The sequence below is a fragment of the Martes martes genome (genome assembly GCF_963455335.1).
Source record: "Martes martes genome assembly, chromosome: 9".
Classification (NCBI taxonomy): domain Eukaryota; kingdom Metazoa; phylum Chordata; class Mammalia; order Carnivora; family Mustelidae; genus Martes; species Martes martes.
In genome coordinates, this window is record NC_137896.1 from 98,476,371 (window position 1) to 98,494,618 (window position 18,248).

Sequence of the window (18,248 nt, forward strand, 5' to 3'; positions counted from 1 at the left end):
AGTAGAGCGCGGGACTAAGTAACATGGGCTCCTGTGTGCCTGACACTAGTTTACTTTCCAGGTGGAAAAGAACATTCCTTGAAAGGTCACGACGGAGTTTGAGGGGAAGAACAGCCCACGTTCCTTGCCCCGTAGACACTCCGGGGAGGAGGCCGGTGGGTGGGACAGAGATGCTGGATGGTCGCTCCCCAGCTCCTTTCGAGAACGGAACTCGAACTGTCTGCACAAGACATCTCCCTCTCCGGAGAGTCTTGATTCTTCTAACTTAGGAAAAGTTATATTAAAGGAACCGTCAGGTCAGTCTCGTGCCTCATAAAAAGAAACAAAAGATTCCCGCAAAAATGAAGGGAGCAAACAGCGCCGGCCACCTCCTTCGACTGTCCTGCCAGCAGCCCAAGCAGTTGTTCAATTGCCTGCGCAGAGGTGCGACCACGCAGGTGGAGTGGGTGTTCTCCACCAACCAGCGGCGTAAGAATGTTTCGGAGGCATTGATTGGCTCAATTGGCGGGCGGGCTCTGGGACTCAGAGCTGCGGTTGGCTGAGGCGTTGCCGTGGCGACAGGTCGCGCACAGGCGCATTGCACGTCGGTAGAGGCCTGGTGGCTGCTAGGCAACAGCAAACATTCCGGACGGCTACAGTCAACTTTCTACCAACAGCCCTGGCTTCGCTGTCTCTGGAGACCCTCGGCAGCGGCGGCTGTGGCTACAGCCACCTCGGCTGACTTGGTGAGTGCTAAGGAATAGAGCTGTGGGGCTAGACTACGACTTCCAGGCTGGGAAGTCAGCTTGGCTTTCGGAGCGCATAGGATAAGGCTCAGAGAAGCAGAGAAAGTCAGCATTCAGTGGCCCTTTACTACCTGCCTATCCTTTTAGAGGGCTGGAAAGTGAGGAATAGATGTTTCAGGAGACTTGTCCAAGATCTGCTCGATATGGTAGTCAGTGGACGTAAGTGGCGAGTCTGAATTGAGTCTGCTCTAAATGTGAAGTCGAAGATGTAGTACCGAACAATGAAATAAAACATTAATAAGTTTTATATTAATTACATGTTGAAATGAGAATATTTTTGATACGTTAAATAAAGCACATTATTAAAAATTTATTTCACCAGTTCCTTTTTTTTTTTTAATATGGCTACTTGGAAAATTAAAATTGCATAGGAGATTCTGATGAGCCAGTACAGATCTAGACTAAAACCTCGGCCTGCTGACACCTGTTTCAAGGCCGTATGTGCTATGGTACTTCTTTTTTCTTTGAAAGATTTTATTTATTTGACACAGAGAGAGAGATCACAAGTAGGCAGAGAGGAGGAAGCAGGCTCCCCGCTGAGCAGAGAGCCCGACGCGGGGCTCAATCCCAGGACCCTGGGACCATGACCTGAGCCAAAGGCAGAGGCTTTAACCCACTGAGCCACCCAGGCGCCCCTATGGTACTGTTTTGAAGGGAAGTATCTCCACCTGTCTGGTGGGGTGGGAGTGGGAGTGGGAGTGGTGGTGAGGATGTAAGACCACTACTAGGCTCCTAGTTCTAGTGTTAGGAATCAGAATGTGCATTTTAACAATTTTCTCATGCGTATGAAAGCTCCAGGAGCAGTGTTTTAAGATTTAGTCTTCAACTCCTATTTTTCCCTTTGGTTGTTTCTTATTTGGGTTTTGGGTTTGGGTTTTTGGTTTTAGAGTACCTAGGCTCAGGTTGCCTGCATTAAAATTACCTGCACTTGAACAAGCTCCCCTGAAGATATTTTGCATACACAGCATGAAAAGCATCTCAATTGCAATTCTTTTCTTCCTTTGAAATCTAGACCAGAATGGCCCCTAATCAGTGGCATCTGCAGCATCTAAGAACTTGTTAGAAATACAAATTCCTTCTCCTCTCCATCTCCCCATGTCCTCCGTGTTATTTCTTATGCTCCACAAATAAGCGAAACCATATGATAATTGACACTCTTTGCTTGACTTATTTCACTCAGCATAATCTCTTCCAGTCCTGTCCATGTTGATACAAAAGTTGGGTATTCAGGGGGAGATGAACCATGAGAGACTGTGGACTCTGAAAAACAATCTGAGGGGTTTGGAGGGGCGGGGGCTTGGTGGGAGTGGGAGGTTGGGTGAGCCTGGTGGTGGGTATTACGGAGGGCACATATTGCATGGAACACTGGGTGTGGTGCATAACAATGAATTCTGGAACACTGAAAAGAAATTTAAAAAATAAATAAAAATTAAAAAAAAAAAAGAAATGCAAATTCCTGGATCCCACCCCAGCTACTTAAAGACCAGGCATTTTCATTTCTCTGATTCAAGTCCTTAGTTTAGAAGAAATGGGTAACTGTGGGTTTTCTTTAGCGGTGAGTAAATTCAGCATTCCCTAGTTCTTAAGTCAAATCCACAAGTCCCGCTTCCACAGTTCTTTTGCTCTACCTTTCATTTTTCTTTTGCGGACCCTTTCTTTCCAGGAGTGAGAATGGCTTTTCACACCTCAGAGGAGGATGTCAAACTAAAAAATATTGAAGATCAGGCGGAAAACCCTACCCTTGCAAGACTGAACAGTATAGCAGCAAAGGGAAGACTGAGTTTTGTAGTACCCACCGAAAATGAATTTGACACACAATTCCTGACATTTAAACACAATACAAAAGCTCAAGAAAAAACAAGAAAACGACAGCAGCCTATAAAACTAGAGCCTCTGGTAAGTTCAAAAACCAGCATTTTAGCCACTTTTGGCTACACAGGAGGTTGAAAAATTCCTATAGAAGATGGTCATTTCCAGACTCTTAATTAACAAAGAAGGAATGAAAACCCAAAAGTTAAGCCTTGTTTTTGAAGCTGTAAACACTGTAAACATTTATTTAAAAAGATACCTAGCTGTAGGCACTATTCAAGATGGGGGATACAGTGGTGAAAAAAGTTTTCTAGCAGATAAATTCTCTCTAGAATTATGTACAGTACAGATACTTAATTGTATAAGTTGTAAGGCTCTTTTAGATATTAGGGTACCATTTAATACTGGTACCTTCAGGAAGAGTAATATATATGTTATATACATACATAGATTTATTACTTCTAAATAAATGCCGAGTATCCTGAAAGTTTTTGTGCACGTCTGGAAATTTTAAGAATCCATTTGTGCCCTTGGATAATTCTAAATCCATGGAAAGGAGCAGTGAATGTGCATGAAGTAAGAAGTGAAGGTTATCACTTGCACCCTGGGATATTACTTACTGTTGTTAGTGTTTGCGCTTTAGGCTGTTTATATGTTTATTCAAGTGTGTGTGTGTGTGTGTGTGTGTCTGTATAGATATATATAACTTTAAAATAAGATTATGCAGGGTGGTGGGGTTATGGACATTGGGGAAGATATGTGCTGTGGTGAGTGCTGTGAAGTGTGTAAACCTGGCAATTCACAGACCTGTACCCCTGGGGCTGTACCCCTGTACTCCTGAGGCTAATAACATATGTTAATAAAAAATTAAAAATTAAAAATAAGATCATGCAATATGTACCAATTTTCAAAGTGAAATAAACATACAGAAATTTTTCTAATGCATGCATAATGAGCTATCTTTTCTAACAGTGGCACTGTATTGTTGCATGGGCCTGCCATACTACATATCCATTAACTGGTGCCCTCTTGATGGGAGTTCAGCTTATTTGCTATTTGTTTTGTTATTGTTTTTGTTTTGTTATTACAGATAATGCTGCATCGAATGGCCTTGCTTTTGTGCATATAGATTCCCAGAAGTGTCATTGTATAGGTCTTGGACTTCTGAAGTACATTTTTCATTTTGAAAAATATTGCTCAGTTGCAACCGAGGTTTAACCAGGTTACCTTTCTACCTACAGTGTAGAAGAGGGCCCATTTGCCCACATCTTTGCCAAACCTGATGCTCAGTTCTTTTATTTTTGCTAGACTGATAGGTTAAAATGGCATCACATTATTGTAATTTGCATCTTATCAGCGAAGTGTATTTTCATTCACTCATTGGCATATTACTATTTTGTGGATTCTATTCATAACCTTTGCCCACTTTAACATTAGATTATTGGGCACCTGGCTGGCTCAGTGGGTGGAGCATGCCACTCTTGATCCCGGGGGTGCGAGTTCAGGCCCAGTTTGGGTGAAGAGAGTGATTAAAAAGAAAATCTTTAAAAAAGTCAGATTGCGGGCACCTGGGTGGCTCAGTGGTTAAGCCTCTGCCTTCAGCTCAGGTCATGATCTCAGGGTCCTGGGATCGAGTCCCGAATTGGGCTCTCTGCTCAGCAGGGAGCCTGCTTCCCTCTCTCTCTCTGCCTGCCTCTCTGCCTACTTGTGATCTCTCTCCCTCTCTGTCAAATAAATAAATAAAATATTAAAACAATCAGATTGCTTACCTTTTCCCCTATCAGTTTATGAGTTTTGAAAAAAATATGTATTATGAATATAATCCTTACTCCATTGTTTCTCAAACTTCAGTACTCATTCCTTTTGAAGGAAAACATTCTTGAGCATCCATAGTTCTGATCTGTTATTTTTATTTTTAGGTTACCTTATGGCACTGACCTCTGCTGTCTCTTCTAGGGAGTTCATTCTGTGTGCCTGCATTACATGTGTGGGGCATCAGGGTCTACTTATTGTTTTACTCCCATGGACTTAGTATGAAACCTTTCACATTTATTTCTTTGTAACATATTTACCTTCACTTGGCAAAAGTGTACCATTAACCCTTTATGATTAAAGTTGTTCTATTTGTCTTCAGTGCAATTAATTCGTGTATATTGAATATTTATTATGTACCCACTATGTGCCAGGCTTTGGGCCATGCTCTGGGAATATAGCAGTGAACAAAGCAGACAAGATTCCTATTGACATGCTAGTAACCCTAAATAAATAGATTGAACAATGTCATGTAATGATAGGTGTTATTAAAATAATACAGGGAATGTGGTGGAAACAAATGGCAAGACTACGTAAGTTTGTTTGACTACAAAGGTCTCCTTAAGATGTCATCTGAACAAGTCCCTGACTATAGCCCATATCACCTGCCACACGTGTGAATGGACATGCCATCGGCTGATTCCAGTCCCCAGTCTTTGAGCTGTCTTAGCTGATGCTCTGAAGAGCAGAGGCAAGCTGTCCCCAATGAGTTCTGCCTAAACTGTAGATTTTTGAGCAATATAAATGGAGGTGTTTTTTAAGTTATTAAGTTTGGGGCTGTTTGTTAGGTACTAATAATAGATGACTAGAGCAATATAACTAATTCATAAATATGGTAATTCATACAGTACTAAAAATAATAAGGAATAAAGTGAAAATGACCTGAATTTCCATCATGCAGAGAGAAAGTAGCTTTGTTTTCAAGTGATGGATTTCATGTGTACGGGTATCTGTAGTTTGGTGTGTATAGAGTTAATACTATGGTTTGTTCTTTTTATGATTGCTCCCTTTCTCTCTTTTCCTCCCCTTCATTTTCCTCTTCTCCTCCTCCTGCCCCTTCCCCCTCATTCCTCCTTTCTCTCCCTTCCTCCCTCCCACCCCCTTTCCCTTTTCTGTTCTTCTTCCACATTTTCCCCTAACAATTCTCCCATCTCCGAGCCCCTTGTCTATGTTATCTAAGGTTAACAACAATCTAGTGTGTATCACTTCTTGCTTTTCCCCACATTCAGTTTTATACAAATGTATAAACACACACAAAATACATATTTAGACTTCTGGACATTTGTCTTAAAACATAAATATAAATATAGTACTCTACATGTTGCTCTTTACACCTAAATATACATTCTTCAAGGTCAGATGATATTTCTTTTTTTCTTTTTTTAGAGAGTGTGCAAGTGTGTGTGGGGGAGTAGGTGGTGGGGTTGGCACGGGGTGTGGAGGGAGAGAGAGAGTCCCAAGCAGGCTCCATACCCAGCCTGGAACCTGACACCAGGCTCAATCTCATGACCCTGAGATCACGACCTGAGCCAAAATCAAGAATCAGAGTCTTAACTGACTGAGCCACCCAGAGGCCCTTCAGATGATATTTCTGTAACATTCTTTTTCCCATTAAAGTATCGCATTGCATGAATAGTCCATAATTTATTAATTCATTCTCTTTCGGCAAGTTTGTTCTGCAAATACTCACAGTGGTTCAGCAAAATCATTGTATTATCCATCCCAACTGGTGCTTAGATTCTTTTGGGATAGAGTTCCATGATTGGTTTTGTGGAGTTGAAGAGAAAGAAGTATATCTATGTAATTTGATTTGATTCAAACACATTTTACTTGGGGACCAGTTTCCCAAACCAGTGCTTATGTGCAGCCTAAATTAAACTTCACTTTTACCCTTTCCTAGGTTTTCCTGCAGCATCTTCTAGTCTTTTTTTTTTTTTTTTTCCTGATTGGGAAGGCTGAAACTGCACCCTCACATGGGCTGCTGCTAATCATCTCTCCATGTGATTTGTGTTAATGGGTCCTGTTCTTATCCAAATTGCAGCGTTCTGTTTGTATTGGGCTTTTGTTTTCTCTCCATTGACCACCATTTTATACTCATTCTGTTGACAGCATTTCCCCACATTTTCTCCCATTTTACTCTTCTTTATTTTTATGCTTTACGTTTAAAGCTTTCATTCATGTGAACTTTTAAATTTGATGTGAGGAAAGGGACTAATTTCATTTTCTTCAAAATGTTTTGTAAGCACCATGTTGTTCCTAGTAAATTAAAACATCACCTTTATCATGTATAAAATTCTCATATCTGGTGAGACCTACTTACAGATTCTTGATTCTTTTCTCTACTGATCTAACCACATTGTTTTGGTCACAGTGGTTTTTTAACATTATTTTGATAAGTAGAAGGCAACTGCTTCCTCACTATTCCTATTTTGTGTATATTCTCTGTTTTAGATAGTTATCCTTTCATATAAACTTTAAAATTTGTCCTTAGATAAGTAATTCATTTTAAAAATGTACAGAGGTTGCACAGTTAAAGTCTATTTTCTTCCACTGTCCCTCATCCATCCAGGTTCCTTCTCTAGAGGCAACCAATTGAATGATAAGCATGTGTTATGTATGCTTTCAGAGATGTATTATGCTGTATAACCCTAAAACTAGCATACTAAACAAACTCTCCTGCCCCTTGCTTTCTTCGTTTAATACGTAGCTTGGAGATCATTTCATTTCAGTTCAAAAAGTTTTTAATACCAATTTTCTTTATAGATCATAATATCCTATCACAGATGAATATGCCATAATTTATTTAGCAAGCCCCAAATTTATAGATTAGGTTTTTAAAATAGTATTTTTATGACAACAGTGTTACAGTGAATAATCTTGGACATCTGTCATCTCATACATGTGAGCTTCTATCTGTAGGCAGACTTCCTAGAGATGGGATTGCCAACTCAAAACATATGTATGTTTGTAATTTTGATTAGTAAATGTTGCTTCAGTAGTAGAAGAAAAATGCTATCTCAGAGTAGTTTTAATTTAAATTTCTTTTTTGAATAAGGTTGAACATCTCTCCATATGTTTAGGAGTTATTGTTTTTCTGTCTGTGAAATATATGAATCTTCATGTCTTATATTCTAATTGGGTAGTTGGTATTTTTCTTATTGATTTGCATGAGCACTTCATGTATTAGGAAATAAGACCCTACCTGTGGTAAGCATGATAAAAATTTCAAGTTTTCCTAATTTTTATGTAATTGAGTAATTTATGTAATACGTAATATTGTGTAATACGTAGGTGCTCCATTTAGCAAGACTTTAGAGACAAAATTATCTAATGATGTCATAGATACTTCTCTTTGAAAATTACTTCAGGATTATTTTTATTATTTTTGTTATTTTCCATTTAGATCTTTGATCTACTCAGAATTTTTCCCAGTGTAATGAATGAGAGGATCCAACTTTTTTCCCAACAGCTACTCAGTTATTTCATTATTATTTACTGAATAATATCATTTTCCTAAAATTATCACCTTTATTATAGACTCAGCTCCCTTTAATATTTTGGGATCCATTACTGGACTTTCTATTCTGATTCATTGATCTGTTTTCCTATTCATGTGTCCAGAATACATAGTTTTAATTATTGTAGTTTTAAAACATTTTAATATCCGGCAGAGCTGGTGTCATTGATGACTCTTCTCTCCACCCAGAACTTCTGTGGCTATTCTTTTAAATTTATTTTTATGTATTAAATTTAGGGTCAGATTGTCTAATCTCTAAGACATCCTATCAGGATCATATTAAGTTTATAGGTTAACTTAATATTGACTTTTATTATAATTAATTTTCCAAGTCAAGAACAAAATAGAATTTTATTTGTTTGCTTTTTCTTCCATGACCATGAGTGTTACTTACTTACTTTTAAGTTTATAAACAGGTTTTATATCTGGATGCTAATTTTGTGCTAGTTTTTTGTTTATTTTCTCAAGTGTTTTAGGTAAACAATAAAATCATCTGAGAGAATAAACAATAATCTAATTTTTTGTATTTTTGCAAGTTTATTTGAAAAATTCAATTTCTCCCAGCGTTTTACTATAAGAAGTTTCAAATATACAGAAAAGTTGAAATAATAGTAAAATGAATACTTATGTACCATCTACCTAGATTCAAAAATTGTTAGTATTTTGCCATATTTGCTTTCTTTCTCTCTTTATATATACATATACGCTTGTTGCTTTGTTATTTAAAAGTAAATTGTAAGGGAATTCTTGAAGCTGAAATGAAAGGGCACTATAATTAGTAACAGGAAAACATGAAAATATAAATCTCACTGCTAGAGGTGAATATATAATAAAATTCAAAATAATCTAATGTAAATGTGGTGGATTTATCACTTATTTAATAAAGCTAGTTGAAGGTTAAAAGACAAAAGTGGTAAAAATACAGATGCAATACTTTGTTGTAATACACAAGATAAAAAGATATGAACTGTGTTAGTAAATGTTGATGGGGTTCCCTTTCTCCATTCTCACAAACACTTGTTTCTTATCTTTTTGTTAATAGCCATTCTGACAGGTGTAAGGTGGTGTCTCATTGTGGCTTTGATTTGCATTTCTCTGATGATTAGTGATGTTGAGCGTCCTTTCATATACTTGCTGGCCATCTGTATGTTTTCTTTGGAAAAAGTGTCTATAGAGATCCTCTGCCCATTTAAAATATTGGATTATTTTGTTTTTGCTATTGAGTTGTATGAGTTCTCTATATATTTTGTGTCTTAACCCCCTATCACTATATGATTTGCAAATGCTTTCTTCCACTTGGTAGATTGCCTTCTCATTTTGTCGACAGTTTCACCCGCTGTGCAGAAACTTTTCTCCCCCTTCGTACCTTATGATTCTGGTCTGTGTTTCTTTTCTACACTGTTATATAGCTGAGATCCTCCTGCCCTCATTTATGTAGTTTTTTTTCCGTTCTTCAGTGAATGGCTCAAGAGGGATTTTTAGCCAAAACTAAATGTAATTTAAACAGCTGATTCCTATGCTTACTCCATTTTTTTCTCACTCCAATTGTAAGAGATTAGCTATCATGCTAAAATCATAATGCTTAGAAACGTAAAGACTTATGGTGAATTCCTTGCATTAGTGTATCATGTTGAATGCTGGATTTTAATTGCCTTAATCTGAAATTTGATCAGCCTAATATAATGCCACAATTTCTTTTATCTATTTATGCCACAATTTCTTTTAGATCTTCAGTCAGTTGTGGCTATGGAAATTGATTAATGACTTTTGGGTAGAGTGTGAGGATTGTACAGTCCTTCTCACAATAACTGTTGTAGTGAATGGTGGGGGCTTGTAATGCCCAGTTATTGCATATGTGATTTCATGCTTCTGAGCCTTTTCTGTCAGAACCTTACTCCTAGAAGTACTCATTGGTCATTAAGGGACAGAATTGATAGAAACCAAATAGAAAAGTCTTAGTGTAGTGATAGACTGTAGCCAGACCATGATGATAACTACCACAATGTTTATGACTTCAATAGGAATTTAGTCCAGGGAGATCAGTTTCCAGCAAGAGTAGAGTCCAAAGAATAAGACAAGCTCGTGTTAATATTAAAAAGATTAACATGTCTCTTTATTCCCAAAAGCCAGTGCTAAAAGCATACCAAGATCGTAAGAGGCCAGAATACATATATGAGAAGAACCGACTTCAGTTAGTCACTTCTGGAATCACAAAATCTCCAAGAAGCAGTGAAGAAAGAGGTTCTGCCAAAGTATCTATTCAGTATCCTGAACACAGAGATCCTGCGGCAAAGAAAATAAAGGTATACTATTAAAGTACTTAATTGAGCCTTTCACTTTAATTTTAGTTCCCTATAACATTGCTAACATTCTTATAACTCATAAGAATAGTTGCAAAAATTTTTTCTATCAGGTTGCACAACGTGTTTGGGGAATACCGTACTTCTCAGTTCTTCTTCCAGGAAAATTTAGGCAGCAGAGGAAAATCATAAAGGAAAACTTGCACCATCTGTTCAGTGTCCTCTGATCTTGTCTTGCATGTTAAAGAAGACATAATAGTGTTTTGAATTTTATTTTATCTTTTGTGAAATTTTCATCATTATTACCCAGAATGACAATCTTTGAAGACCTTGGTGAAGGGCAACAAAATAGAAACTAAACCAGCTAGAAAGACAGCTTCTGTGATTGGCAAGCTATAGAGTGGCATGCTGCCTTGAAAGGAATAAGTGAGTAGTAGCTCTGGGGAGAAATCACCAGAGCACAGCTCTCTGTTAATAGCTGTGGATAATTAAACAGAGGAATAGAAGCAGAAGAAAATGTGGACACACTCATGGTAAAAATGCCAACAGAGCTGAGAATTCTCCGAGCTTTTTGAGAGGATCCTTTGAGACCCGTTGAACATTTCAGTGCTAGTGTCTTTCAGGCTTTGGGCTAGAGTAGCAGAGAGGAACAGATGAAGACAGGTTCCACCCTTGAAGACTGCAGAATCTCTGTGAGCGCTCAGACTCAGTGGGGTGCAGTCAGAGCTCTCGTTGGTCATTTAAGGTACAAACTGTGAGGAACTGAATAGAAAGGAATGCTTGCACCTGGCGGTGAAGGGAAGGGGCAGTGAAGGAAATGCCACTCTAGGGAATGGCACTAGGCTTGGAGGAATGAATGGAAAGTTAATAAGGCAGGACAGGTGGGAGAACGGTGGGTTTGAGAAGCTGACTGGAAGGAGGCTCACTGTGGGTGTGGGTGAGATCACCCTCAAAGAATGTTACATGATCAGTTGTATGAAATTATAAAGCCTCAATTAATTTTGTTTCTCTAAAATAGGAAAGGAGAGCAAGCTACCTTAGGTAAGGCCAAGAAAGTTCTGATTGCCCATAAATTAGTTTATTTGATGTAAAGTCGGCATCATGATCTTCAATTTAAAGGAGAGGAATGAAATTATGCACATTTGGGATGAAGGGAGAGCGCTAAAAGGGAATGTTAAATTGTGTGTTATACCTGGTTGTAGTTGTAATTAAGTCAAGAATTCAGTAAGAGTTAGGGGCTATAGGGAAACATAGAAGAAATGGATATTCCATATAAAAAGAAAAGGGTATTTATTCTGAAAAGAGGGTCATTTTGGGGGGATATTGATTTCTCAGAATGAGTTTAGAATGGAAATATACCAGTGAGGACTCCCTGGGAGATAAAAGAAGGCAGCTGAAGGCTTTGCTTCTGGTAAATAAGGAAGATTGACTTAAATTGGACTGGACATCCAGCATAGAGAACACTACAGGTGTTCTATACTTTATAAATAAATGCTTCCTGGGGTTCCTGGGTGGCTCAGTCGGTTAAGTGTCTGCCTTTGGCTCAGGTCATGATCTCAGGGTCCTGGGACTGAGCCCTGTGTTAGGCTTCCTGCTTAGTGGGGAGTCTGTTTCTCCCTCTCCCTTCACCCCTCCCTCAACTGGTGCGCCTGCTCAAGTGTGCACACTCGCTCTTTCAAATAAATAAATAAATAAAATCTTTAAATACACACACACATACATACATACATACTTCTTTCACTCTTTTTCTACCGCCCCCACAAAATCTGAACTTGTATGGCTGCTTAAATCAAATCATATCTTTGCACTGAGTTACATAACTGGAAAAAAGAACTCAGATGAAAATATATAGGCTTATTGTTGAAGAAATCTTGTACTTAGAAGGCACTAAAACTTTTGAAGGATTTAATAAAGAAAATACATGCATTTTCTGTTAAAAATATCAATACTCTAGTCCCATAGAAATACTAAAATTGACTTTAGCCCTTGTTGAAACATTAGGAGAAGACAATGTGTATTTTCTCTGGTTTAGGGGTATCTGGTTTGGCCTATTCTTTTATATAAGAAAACAGTGTTGTTGCTGCTGGCCCTGGCCATTAAGTTGAAAAAGCACATCCTATCTTTTGAGTTCAAAGATCTATTTTCTTCAGCTCTAAACTTCCTAGGATTTTTGTCTGAAACTCCTACTATTCATTGGGGTGTATTTAATGAGAGAGGGAGAAAGATGGGATCTGTGAATACAAACTTTCTGGGGATGTTGTTTCATAGGGATTGTGCTTATCAGTCTCTCTCGGAATGGTAGCCCCGGGACTCCTGGGTGGCTCTGTCAGTTAAGCATCTGCCATTGGCTCGGATCTTGATCCCAGGGTCCTAGGATCAAGTCCTCAGTGGGGAGCCTGCTTCTCCCTCTCCCTCTGCCACTCCCCCTGCTTGTGCGCTCTTATTCTCTCTGTCAAATAAATAAATAAAATCTCCAAAAAAAAAAAAAAGAAAGAAAGAAAGAAAGAAAGAAACAAATGGTAGCCTCTGTTAGTTATGCTCATAGGCAATAAAGGTATCATTTATATGTTTACATCAGTTATTCAACAAAGCAGTTCTGCCATGGTGATTCTTTTGTCAGGATGCCAGTTGCCCCTCTACTGGTGGGACCAGGTAGTAACAGTTGAAGTTAGTGTCAAATTTCCTGAAATGTAGTTATCAACCTCCTCCGTGGGAGGAGGGGGTATATATGATGCTGCCCCAGCGTTTACTGGGAGGAACAAAGGAGTGTGAATGGCACTGAGAGCACAGACAGTGGAACGGGGGAATTAGAGCAAAGTTCAAGTGTGTGACCACCGTGGGGACTTAGCTTTGGTGCTCCAGTGGTGGTCCACAGCTTCCGCAGCAACTGGGAGCAGGTTAGAAACTCGGGATCTCAGGCTCCACCCCAGACTGATGACAGAATCTGCATTTTAACAGGACGCCTAGGGAATTCACACGGACATTTTAATGTGAGAGGCACTGGTTACAGAGCAGACAATCATGAGTTTGTAGCATGTAGGCTTCTCCAAAGCTATTATTATATAATGATACCCAATACTCAATGTAACCACCCCTTATATTCACTAAAACGAATTTTATTATGAGCTAGGATAACGGCTGTGATAGATTTCACTCACTGAAAAGCATTAAGGTCCTCAGAACTAGGTGAGGAGGTTGAAGGGAGAGGCCATAGTCAAGACGGATGCAAAACAACTGAGCAGGAAGAGTGCTGGGCTCCCGAGAACCCCAGAGAGCTGGTAGTGTTCTGTAATAAACACAGAATTAAAGGAGAGAAGGTGGCAATGGAGTGATGCTGGGGGGTTGAGAAAGGGGATGGACACCTGGATAAGGAGTACTGGGAAGGAATATAACCCTGCCTTATAATAATTTGAATTTTTCTGTTCAAAAATGTTTGCCATTGAATCCAAACATCTCAAACAGTATGGCAACTAGTGCTTGAGGTTAATACTTTGTCATTTTTTTATACTTTATTTTTTGCAAAAATTCATATTTTTAAAAATTGGCTTTGTTTAGACCCAGCGGCCCTCTACTGAGATGGTCACTCCCTCTGCTAAACAGTCCCATGCCGGTATTGGAAGAAGAGGTCTCTATGGGACTAGTTCCTCAGCGTACCCTAAGTACGTTTTCCATGACCGGGAAGAAGTCATTAAAGCCAACATTTGTAATCCCTTGCAAATCACTAAAATAATACGTGAAAATGAACATCTTGGATTTCTTTACATGATCCCTGCAGTGCCAACGTCTTCCATTGAATATGATACATATAATCTCAGGTGAGTTATCTTTTATAAAACAATGTATTAAACAGTAACAGTTTCAATTAAGATTTCAAATGTAGCCCCAATTGGCTGGGCATTAATGATAAATGTCAAATATAAATTTGGTTATCATCAGATGACAAATGAATCTTAATCACAACAATGTTACAGAGTAGTGCACTGTTGTGCTTCTTCTATATTATATAGTGTCATCTATTGTTAACCAGTATTCCAAAGATAATTTTGATATTTTGTGATTACTGAGAAAAGAAGATGGCAAGATACAAAAAGTAGGTACATGATTTGCTTTATATGTTATTTCAACTTTCCTTAGTAGAGATAAAGATTTTTTTAGAAATAAAAGGAGCTTGATAACTTAAGGTATTTATACAGATTAGTAATACACAGTCACATATACTCTTTATTATTATTAAATACATTTGTAGTTGAAATAATTAGAAGAATCATACAAATGTGAGTCTTAAAAAAGATTTTATTTATTTGAGAGAGAGAGATAGTGAGAGAGAGCACAAGGGGGAGGAGAGGGGGAATCAGGCTCCCCACTGAGCAGGGAGTGACAAAGGGCTGGATCCCAGGACCCTGTGATCATGATCTGAGCCCAAAGCAGACATTTAACTGACTGAGCCACCCAGGTGCCCCTATGAATTGCTTTAAAGTTCAGCACAACAGGTAGTAGAATTTAAAGATAATACTGGCTTTCCTCCATTGTTGTTTAGTTGGATTGATAACAGCTGTCAAGATAGTCTTTCCTGGGAAGGTGACAGTAGTTTAGCTTTACCACCAAATTCCCATTCTCTGCTACAGGGGACAATAAAGATTTCTTAAGAATTCTCTTATTCTCCCTTATGCAGCACTGTAGTTTTGACTGAGTCAGGTAAACAACAATGGAGGAAAGCCAGTATTATCTTTAAATTCTACTACTCTCCTTCTGGAAAAAGGAGGGAGAGAAGAATAACATTTTAGTAAAATATTTAAATGGTAGATTTACTATAAATCTCAAAGAGCTTAATTAGAGTGAGAAATAATTTGAAGAAAGAACAGAGATGCTTGTAAGAATCCAGTCATTTGGCAAAAATGTACCGATTACCCACTCTGTAGCATTAACTGTTCTAGGTACTAGAGATACGCTATTGAACCATCCAGATCAAAATCGCTGCCCTCACGAAGCTTACATTTTAGCGGAAGGAGACAATAATAAACACAGTATCTGAGTAAATTACAGAGAACACTAGATGGTGATAAGTATTAGAGGAAAAAAGAGAGTAGAGTGAAGGAGATTGGGAGTTCTGGGGAAGAAGTTGTGAATTAACTGAGATGTCAGGGTGGGCCTCAATGAGAAGCTACCATTTGAGTAAGGAATGGAAGGAGAAAGAGTGAATGATATGCTGGTGAGGGGGAAACGAGCATTCCAGACAGCAGGAAAGTGAATACAGATATCCCAAGGCAGGAGCATACCTGGCATAGACAGGAAGAAAAGAGAAGGCTCATGTGACCACAGTAGAGTGAATGAGAGCTAGGGTACAGATCATGAAGGGGCTTTCTAGCCATGGTATGAATATTAGCTTTTACTCTGAGAAAAGTGGAGAACCATGGACGGACTTCAAGCAGAGAAGTGTTATGATCTGAGTTACATTTTTGAAAAGGACTGCTCTGATTGCTGTGTAGAGATTAGACTTCTGAGAAGCAAGGGCTGAAACAGACCAATTTGATGGCTATTCAGGTGAGAGATGAACCAGGTGGAGGTGATGAAAAGTGGAAAAAAGTTTGAAGGTCAAGCCAACAGGATGTTTTTATGGACTATATGCAAGGTGGACAACCAGAGAGGAGTCCAGGATGACTTTAATGATCCATTGACTGAGCAAGAAGAGTGCTATTATCTGAGACATGGAAGATTGGATGGGACAGATTTGTTGGGGAAAAAAAGGAGTTTGGGTTTGGACCTACTAATTTTGGGATACCGAAGATAAACAAGAATTGAGGTGGTAGATGAAAGGAGAATTGGGGTTGAGTGATGTTTTTTGTTTTGTTTTGTTTTTTTAAGATGGAGAATTAACATACAATAGAATTTAAAGCCCTTTGATGTAAAAAAAAAAAAAATCCCTTCAATAGTATTGTCATTCCCACAGCTGCCTTACTAGTTCTTTCTAAGTTTTTGAAGAAGAGGTTATGGATCTTAAGTGGTGACTGATCAGCAAAAATGGTTTATTTGCTGATTTTTAATACTTCTTGATTAATATGTGAAATATTTTCATAGCTTTCTCTTATTTAAAAAAATTATCTAATAACCCAGATATCAAGAGATGCCATTTGTGATAATTCATTCCCCATTATGAGAGGAGTAAAATTTTGCCAAATGTAAAATGATTTTCATCTATTTACTAGCACAAGACAAAATCTGAAAGATGAATATGGAAACTGTGCTTTTGTCCAATTCAGGAAATTAATGGTATTTCTAGACTAATGAGCACTTCTACTTGGGGAACTGAGTTGATGTATTTTTTTTTTAAAGATTTTATTCATTTATTTGACAGATAGAGATCACAACTAGGCAGAGAGGCAGGCAGAAAGAGAGAGAGGAGGAAGCAGGCTCCCCGCGGAGCAGAGAGCCCAATGCAGGGCTCGATCCCAGGACCCCGGGATTTGGACCTGAGCCGAAGGCGGAGGCCTTAACCCACTGAGCCACCCAGGTGCCCTCTGAGTTGATGTTTTATACTTCTTTGGACTGATAGTCATGATGCTTGATGGGAATATGCAAGGTCTCACTTAAGAAGACAGAGTTGGAATCATAGTTTTTTATGTGTTAGGGTTGATGTTAATTTTTTCTCCCTGGCCTGAACTCCAGATATCAGAAATGTTATGAAAAGATAATCATTTGGGTGGTACAAACTTGGAAGCAGCTAAATTTGAAGTTAAAAATAGGAAATACTGGGTCAACGAGATAAGGACATGTTAAACTAAACTCCTTTTAAAAGTAATGTGATAAGGGACACCTGGGTGGCTCAGGCAACTGAGATGCTGCCTTCAGCTCAGGTCATGGTCCCAGGTCCTGGGATCAAGTACCACGTTGGGCTCCCTGCTCAGTGGGGAGTCTGCTTCTCCCTCCGCTCCCCACCAACCCTGGGCTCGTGTGCTCTCTCTCTCAAGTAACTAAAGGAAATCTTAAAAAAGAAAAAATTAATTTGATAAAATATAATGCCTTTGCATATTTTTCAAGTATAGTGAAAAACATCAGATGTGCAGTTCTATTATGTTTATCTCTATCATGATGCCTCTAAGTAAGAAAATAGTTCCTTTTATCAAGTTTGTTCTAAAATATCACTGTAGTGCTATGTGTTAGGTATAACAATTTTGTCAGGAATAAGCTTCAAGGAGATGTCTAAATATGCTGGAATATCAACCTGAGTAAGCACACAACTATATGCTGCAGGTTATCTTGCCCAGCAAGGGGGCGTACTGGTGACTCTGGTCAGCAATCCTGTGAGGAAAAAGGAAGCGAGGCAAAGGATCAGGAGCTAGGGCTCCTGGGTGACTCAGTTGGTTAAGCAACTGCCTTTGGCTCAGGTCATGATCCTGGAGTCTGGGGATCAAGTCCTATGTCAGGCTCCCTGCTCAGTGGGGAGTCCGCTTCTCCCTCTGAGCCCCCCCCCCCCCACCATGGTCTCTCTCTCTCATTCTCTCTCTCTCAAATTAAAACAAACAAACACAAAAAGATCAGGAACTAGGGAGATCATGAAGAGCACAGAGAACAGAGAATGGAATTGATCAAGACAAAATAATCCTGTTTTGTTAAACTTAGAGCTTGAACAAGAGTGACTGGAATTGAAGGGTAGCCATGAGGTATGGGGGGAGACAGTTGGCTAGAGAATTGTATGAGAGCACACTAAAGTGAATCCCCATATTTTGCATATCATAAAAAATGATTTATTGGTGGTTGCTATGTTCTAGGCAAAGTATGTATATATGTAAATCATTAAGTCCTCACAAAATACTATAAGATGGATACAATTATTACCTCTGTTTTACAAATGAGTTACAAAATGGTTAAGTTACTTGCCCTAGCGGTCCATCCATGTCATTGCAAGTGGCAAGATCTCATTATTTTTTATGGCTGAGAGAGGTATATATATACACACATACATACATACATACATGCATATATATGTGTATATATATATCATGTGTGTGTCTGCGTGTATGTATACAC

The 18,248-nt window shown here is 38.7% G+C and overlaps 1 protein-coding gene across 1 annotated transcript in view; it reads left to right on the forward strand.

Moving 5' to 3' along the window:
• Positions 1–341: 341 nt before the first annotated feature.
• The window catches only part of DNAH6 (dynein axonemal heavy chain 6), a gene marked incomplete at its 5' end in the record, with an annotated part of 237,936 nt that continues 220,029 nt past the window's right edge, over positions 342–18,248 (forward strand). The window contains 4 exons of the mRNA XM_080813644.1: positions 342–468; positions 2,449–2,681; positions 10,050–10,226; positions 13,779–14,038. Of these exons, the coding sequence (XP_080669770.1) occupies positions 342–468; positions 2,449–2,681; positions 10,050–10,226; positions 13,779–14,038 (797 nt within the window). The remainder of the gene's footprint in view (positions 469–2,448; positions 2,682–10,049; positions 10,227–13,778; positions 14,039–18,248) is intronic.